The sequence below is a fragment of the Aethalodelphis obliquidens genome, unplaced genomic scaffold (assembly GCF_003676395.1).
Source record: "Aethalodelphis obliquidens isolate GAN/ISIS:26980383/991018 unplaced genomic scaffold, ASM367639v1 scaffold447, whole genome shotgun sequence".
In the NCBI taxonomy this organism is placed as follows: domain Eukaryota; kingdom Metazoa; phylum Chordata; class Mammalia; order Artiodactyla; family Delphinidae; genus Aethalodelphis; species Aethalodelphis obliquidens.
This window is the reverse complement of record NW_020838361.1, coordinates 7,437-14,512: the sequence shown is the minus strand read 5'-3', so window position 1 is coordinate 14,512 and position 7,076 is coordinate 7,437. Positions and strand designations below refer to the sequence as shown.

The window sequence follows — 7,076 nt, the reverse complement described above, 5'->3', positions numbered from 1 at the left end:
GAGTCTTGCCAACAACCATCATTCGGACTCTGAATGGGAACCGTGGGGACCTACCTCCCCTGCCAGCCCCCACTGTCACCCCCGTACCGCCCAGGCAGGGCTGGCTGGCTGTGCCCCAAGGCTCACTCTACCGTCCTCCACAGGGGTCTCAGGGGACAGGCTGAGCAGGAGAACAGGAGCCCTGTGGGTCCTCGAGCAGTGCCCTCCAGGACCCTGCAGAGGCGGCCTTGGTTAAAGCCAGGGAGGAATCTCCCCGCTGAAGGTGCTCACAGCATCTCCTTGTCCTTCCCCCAGGTGCCCTCATTCATGCCTTCCTGCGCAAACTCCTGTCTGCTGGCCCTGACCTTTGTCATCATGTGTCGAGGCCGTAAGAGACAGCGCCGTGCCCGCGAGAAACGCCACCAGGCCCGGGGGGAGACTCAGAGTCTCAAGGGTGCCCAGGCCACTGAGGCGGCGGAGGAGGAGGCGGCGGAGGCGGCGGCGCCGGCGGCAGCAGCAGCAGTGGCGCCAGCAGCGGCGCCGGCAGAAGAGATACAAGAGTCGCCCACCTCCCCAACTTCTGTTTCTTGGGGTACTCCCCAGATCTCCCCTGCTGCTGGCACTCGCCAGGAGCCTCAGGGAACCATGGCCACTAGCTCTCGTGATGCAGGGGTTTCATGCCCAGGATCTGAAGAGGGTGCCCAGAGCCAAGATGAGAAAAGTGAAAGTCCCTCCCAGGCAGCACCTTGCACTCACAGCATATGCAGAGATCCTCTGAACAGGAAGGCCGGGACGTTGGTGCTGTTCCTGCTGGAGAAGTACAAGGCGAGCGAGCCCATCCCGCAGGCAGCACTGCTGAAGGCTGTCAAAAGCAAGTACGAGAAGCACTTCCCTGAGATCCTCAGCAGAGCCTCTGAGATCATGGAGGTGGTCTTTGGCCTCGAGCTGAAGGAAGTCGACCCCAGCAGTCACTCCTATGCGTTCATCAGCAAGCTGGCCCTCCCCAGCGAGGGAAGTCCAAGTGATGAGTCGGGGCTGCCCACGTCTGGTCTCCTGATGATTCTCCTGGGCGAGATCTTCACGAAGGGCAACCGTGCCACCGAGGAGGAGATCTGGGAATTCCTCAATGAGTTGGGTTTGTATGCTGGGATAAGGCACTCCATCTTTGGGGAGCCTACGAGGCTCATCAGCAAAGATTTCGTGCAGCAGAAGTACCTGACGTACCGCCAGGTGCCCAACAGGGATCCTCCATGCTATGAGTTCCTGTGGGGCCCGAGAGCCCACGCTGAAACCAGCAAGATGAAAGTGCTGGAGTTTGTGGCCAAGATCAGTGATACAGTCCCCAGTGCCTTCCCAGATCTCTATGAGGAGGCTCTGAAAGATGAGGAAGAGAGAGCAGGAGTGAGAGCCGCGGCCAAGGCTGCAGCTGTTGCTGCGGGCAGACCCCTTCCAGGGCCAAGGCCCGCAGCTCCTCCCACATGTAGCGGGGGAGGCCGCGGGCAGTTTGCTCACTTTGTTTTGGAAGAGAGCAGTCAGGCTCCTAAATAGTGCAGAGTAGTAGGGGTGGAGGGAACAAAGTATAGATCTTATTTATCTTCCTGTTTTAAACTAGTAACTTCTATATATTATTGATTGATTTATTTAGATTTTTTCTAATGTTTTTTTCTTGTAATAGTGTGTTTTCTTAAGAATATGAATTCGTGAATGACATTGCTTGCATATTTACTGCTGTTTAAAGAGTTCTAAAGTTACAGTTTTGGTACATGTAAAAGGAATTCACGAACCATCTATATTTTCTGTATGATCCAGAAGTAGAAAACATGGCACTGCAATAGAGATTTTCATGGAAATGTGAAAGGCAACCACAGAAAATATTTAGAAACAAAAAATGGAGAAAACAGAGTAAAAGCCATTTAACTCGTGGTTTGCCTTACTTCGTTTAAACTTCCTTTTGGTAGAAATAAAAGATACTTTGATTTAGCTCATTTGTGAGTATTTGTTTTTTGCCCTAGTGCACTGCATATTCTCTGCTACCTACTGGATTAAAAATAAACTCTGATGGGAGGGTGGTACTTTGGGGTTCATAATAATCATATCATAACTGCCATTCATCAAAAACCCAATATTGCTTAATGAGTATGCCACTGCTTTACATGTAGTACATAACATTCCAACATTCACGCAGGATAGGATTTAGCAGACTCCCTTTACAGGTGAATAACTTGCAGGTGTCTCAAGTTCACAAGACTGATTAAGTCACCTTGCTGGGTCTAGTCCCCTGGTCTGGAATAGTCTAGAGCCTACACTCTTCCACTCCTCCCAGCCTAAGCCAGACCTTACATCTTTTAATTCATTTTTCTTCTCACCACTCCAAAATGTATCTCATGGGATAAAAGGGGCCCTGTTCCCAAAGCACTGTTTTGGAATACAGTAACAGTAACACTGAATAAGTGAATGGTATAAATAAAAAGAAAAATTTTCGGTGACAATGGGGTCTTCTACATATGCAATCTCAGATACCCTGAAAAGATCAGCATCTCCTCATTTACTCTTCAAGTTTCTCAGGGACATAAAAGCCTTGGTTTAAGAGCTGTGTCCTCAGGTCAGTGGAGGGAGGAGTCCCAGCCTCTGATAGTTACTCAAGGTGAGGACCTTAGAACAGAAGGGGGCCCCACAAAGTCTACCCTGCTTTCTCCCTTGTGTGGCCATGCGCAGAGCTGCCTGTCTGAAGGAACCCCTTCTTTCCCTCCGGGGCAAGGGTGGAGAGGTTCTCAGGGAGGTGAGTTCCTTGGTCTTGTGGCAGCATCTCCAATTCTGCGCAAGTAGGAGATCCTAACAGGCCTTAATTTGCTTCAGGCTGAGGACACGGTGCTGATGAGTGGACTCCCCAAAACAAAGGGGACCATACAGAGGCCCCCGGCAGGAGTAGCCAGGGAATAGGTCTCTTATCTCCCCTTCTGGTGTCTCAGGAAGGTGAAAGCCTTGGCCTGAGGCTGGCAGACAGACAGTAGGGAGGGTGGAGTCCCATATGCTACCTGAAGTCAAGGTAAGAAAACAGAGTTAGGACTGAGGGGCCACTGACTCCAGAAGAGTGGGGCCTTGTAAAGTCCTGCTCCTCAGAAGACCCCAACAGCTTTGGACAGATCTGGTTCATTCTGACTTCCAATTCAGAATTCCCAAGAAGGTAATGCCTTTGTGCTGAGGAGCACAGCTTCAGGGCAGTGGAGGGTGGAGTCCTGGGTCTGGTCAGGCATCACGATGAGGACCCTGAATGAGGAGCAAGAGGACCACTCACTCCAGAACAGAGGAGAATGCAGAGTCCCGCCCCTGAGGTCAGCCCCAGGAGGCCCAGGACAAAGCTTTCTGGCTGACCTGCCCCCTCTTTCCACTGGGGGTGGTCTCGGGGAGGCGAGGGCCTTGGTCTATGGGGAACAGCCTCACTCAGTAGAGACTGGAAATCTAGTGACTCTAAATGAGGATAAAGGGACTCCACCTAGAGCACAGCCCTGCCACTGGATACCTCCCCTTGGCAAATCCAGGAATGTTGGCATGATGCGCCCCACGCCTTTCCTTTTAGAGCGTCTCAGGTAGATGAGGCACTTGGTCCCAGGGGCCAGCCTCAGGGGAGCACAGGGAGGAATTCCAGGTCATGCCAAGAGTCGAGCAGAGGACCATGAGGACTGAGGGAACCACCCAAATCATAAAAGCGGGGACGCCACAGAATCCCTCCCTTACTGTCGGCCAGGAGTGACCACAGGCAGTCATGCCCACGTGAGGCAACCCTCACATCCTCCTAGGTGGTCTCAGGGAAGTAAAGGCTGTAGTATGAGAGCACAGGCCTCTCTAGGTCACGGGAAGAGCCAGCGTAAGGACTCCGAGTGAGGACCAAGGGGAACGCCCAACCGAAAAGAGAGGAACAAACGCATAGCCCCACCACCCTTTCGGCCCGGGGAAGCCCCAGGCAGGGGTGGTTCCATGTGTCACCCACTTGCCTCCGGCTCTGGAGGACTCAGGTCGGTAGAGGGAAGAGTCCCAGATCCTGACAGAGTGAGGACTATTGAGGTCACAAACCCCAGAAGAGCGGAGCCCGGGGAATCTTGCCCTCTGTGTTAGTCCTCAGAAGCCCCTCAGAAATAGCTGTGGCTGCACGTGGCCTACTCTGACTTCTACTTCTGGGGACTCAGGGTGGTGAGGACTTTGCTCCGAGGCTGGCTGACTCAGCACAGGGGAAATTTCCAGGTTGTGCTAGGAGTTGGGGTGAGGACCTAAGGCTGGAGTGGAGCATGAAAACCATAACAATGGGGGCAGCACATCATCTCTCCCCTGCTGTCAGTCCTGGGAGACGCCTGGAGAGATGTCAGGCCGAGCAGAGGCAACCCTTAACTCCTCCCAGGGTGACAGAGAAGTGGGGACAGTAATAGGTGAAGAGAGGGAGAAATTACAGGTCTTCCCAGGAGTCAAACTGAGGAAGGGCCTGAGTGAGGACCGGCGCGGCCAAGCATAACAAGGCCTGGATCTGCCGGCCCCAGCTTCCTGCCTTCAGAGACCACAGGTAGACGTGGGACATCAGGCTACCCTCACTTTCTTCTGTTGGCTCTCAGAGAGCGGTGGGCCTTTCTATGAGCACATGTCCTCAGGTAAAGAGACAGGAGCCACAGGCCTTCCCAGGGGTCAAACTGAGAACCCTGAGTGACGACTAAGGGGAACATGCCCCACCCGCTGAGCTGTGGGGACGACAAAGAGTCTAGCCTTGCCCCTGCTTTCAGCACTTGAAGGCTCAGGACAGGGCAGTCGGGCCGAGGCTCCTTTACATCAGGTCTAAGGGAGGTGAGACCCTTAGCCTGAAGGTAAAGCCATCAGAGGGCAGAAGGGTGGGTCCCAGGCCCTACGTGAAGCCAGCTGAGAGCACTGAATAGGGACTGAGGACCCAGTGATCCCAGGATAGAAAGGACTCCACAGAGCTGTCAGCACGGTGCTCCCCCTGTCAGGCCGGTGAGCTGGGCCACCACTCACTTCCTCCTCATGGGTCCCCGGGACCACTGAGGTGTCAACTGCAGAGCAACGGAGGGGAGGAAGCCCAGGCCCTGGCTGCCGTACACCTAAAGATCCTGAAGATGAACTGAGCAGACTCCCCGCCCTAGAGCACGGAAGGTCCCACTGGCAGCCCCTTCTGTCACCCCAGTGACACTCAGGTAGGCTGGCAGCCTGTAGCCCAAGGCTCACTCTACCGTCCGCCACAGGGGTCTCAGGGGACAGGCTGAGCAGGAGAACAGGAGCCCTGTGGGTCCTCGGGCAGTGCCCTCAAGGACCCTGCAGAGGCGGCCTTGGTTAAAGCCAGGGAGGAATCTCCCCGCTGAAGGTGCTCACAGCATCTCCTTGTCCCTCCCCCAGGTGCCCTCGTTGCCTGCCTTCCTGCCCACACTCCCGCCTGCTGGCCCTGACCTGTGTCATCATGCCTCGGGGCCGGAAGAGCAAGCGCCGTGCCCGCGAGAAACGCCACCAGGCCCGGGGGGAGACTCAGAGTCTCAAGGGTGCCCAGGCCACTGAGGCGGCGGCGGCGGCAGAAGAGATAGAAGAGTCGCCCTCCTCCCCCGCTTCTGTTTCTCGGGGTACCGCCCCCGAGCTCCCCTGCTGCTGGCACTCGCCAGGAGCCTCAGGGAGACCCTGCCACGAGCTCTCGTGATGCAGGGGTTTCATGCCCAGGATCTGAAGAGGGTGCCCAGAGCCAAGATGAGGATAGCGAGTCACAGATGCGCGGGCCTGCCCCATCCTGGACGGTTCGCCTTTCCCTCCCCTACCTGGACACTGGTGGTTGCAGCATGCCCAGAGATCCTCCCTCTCGTGGTCAAGGACCACTGCTAGGTTTCCAGCCATACCAGGACCAAGCAAGACAAAACCGCCAGCACAGGTTGACGCAGGCGCACCAAGACCTACAAGGTGACTCAAGGTAACCCAGGGTTCATTACGCCTCACTTGTAATAACTTAGCATTGCTGCTTTTGCTTCCCCGCCCCACCCCATGGGTTCTGCTTGGGTGCTTATGGGTAAGTGGCTGCATACTAGCAGGAAAGTTATATAGCCTAAAGCTGTCGATTGATTTGTCAGTAAAATAACACAGGACACAGGGAGGGACCACCACTCTACAAAACACAGCCCTACCCCATCACGGGGCTGCTTCTGGTTTCCAGACAGCCCGCTCTCCTGCTTTCTCGGGAGCGTACCTTTGCTCTGCTTAACTGAACTCTTGCTACTTAAAACTGCTCTACGCCTCTCGACTGAATTCTTCCTCTTTGGGAGGGCAAGAGCCCAGGAAATCGCCATTCTGCCGGTGACAGTATGGATCGCATATTCATTACTTTTACCAGGTTCAAGTTAAAGTTTTGATATTTCATAAAACAAATTTAGAAACCTTCCATTTTTTTTTTATGACCTAGAACAAGAAAACACAGCAATGGAAGAGGGATTTCCATGGAACTGTGAATAGACTCGGCAGTAAAATCATGTGGGTCAAGTAAAAAAAGAAAAGAAAAAGCGTACATGGTGGTACATTTTTGGTTTGTTTTATTCTTTTAGTGCTTCGTTTTGTAAAACTGAAAGATGTTTTCTTAGATTATTCAAGATTGTGAGAGAAATTAAACAATAATAGAGTAGACATCCTTATCGTTGCCACTCTTATTCCCAACCATTAATTGAGCAGCTACTCTTTGGAAGGCTCCGTGGCAGAACTGGGGATGGGAAGAAAGAGAAGACTGAGCCACTGTCCATAGACCTTCGGAGCCTAGGAGCTGCTGCCATGTCAAGATGGTGAGACACACTCTGAGACCTAAATAAATGGCAAGTTACAACAAGGGGTGAGAAAGAGAGGAGGTTCCAGACGAGAGCAGTCAAGTGTAAATGCTCTGAAGCAAGGAAGTCTGGAGCTTTGGGACACTGCAGTTCCCTCGAGGAGGTGATTTTAAGTTAGGCGGGATGGTGGGCTAAATGAGGCTGAGTGAATTGTGGTGGGGGAGGGTGGGACCCTTAGATGGTGGGCCTCAGAGTTGACAGACTCAAGACTGGAATGGAAGCTTACCCTGAATTTTTACTTTGGGACTGTGG

General features: G+C 53.6%; 1 protein-coding gene across 1 annotated transcript; it reads left to right on the top strand.

The window, feature by feature from the left end:
* The first annotated feature begins 523 nt into the window (after positions 1–523).
* LOC113616741 (melanoma-associated antigen B4-like) lies at positions 524–1,875 on the top strand. The gene has a single exon (XM_027100133.1). It carries the CDS (start codon positions 625–627, stop codon positions 1,525–1,527), a length of 903 nt encoding a protein of 300 aa, XP_026955934.1. The 5' UTR covers positions 524–624; the 3' UTR covers positions 1,528–1,875.
* The last annotated feature ends 5,201 nt before the right edge of the window (positions 1,876–7,076 follow it).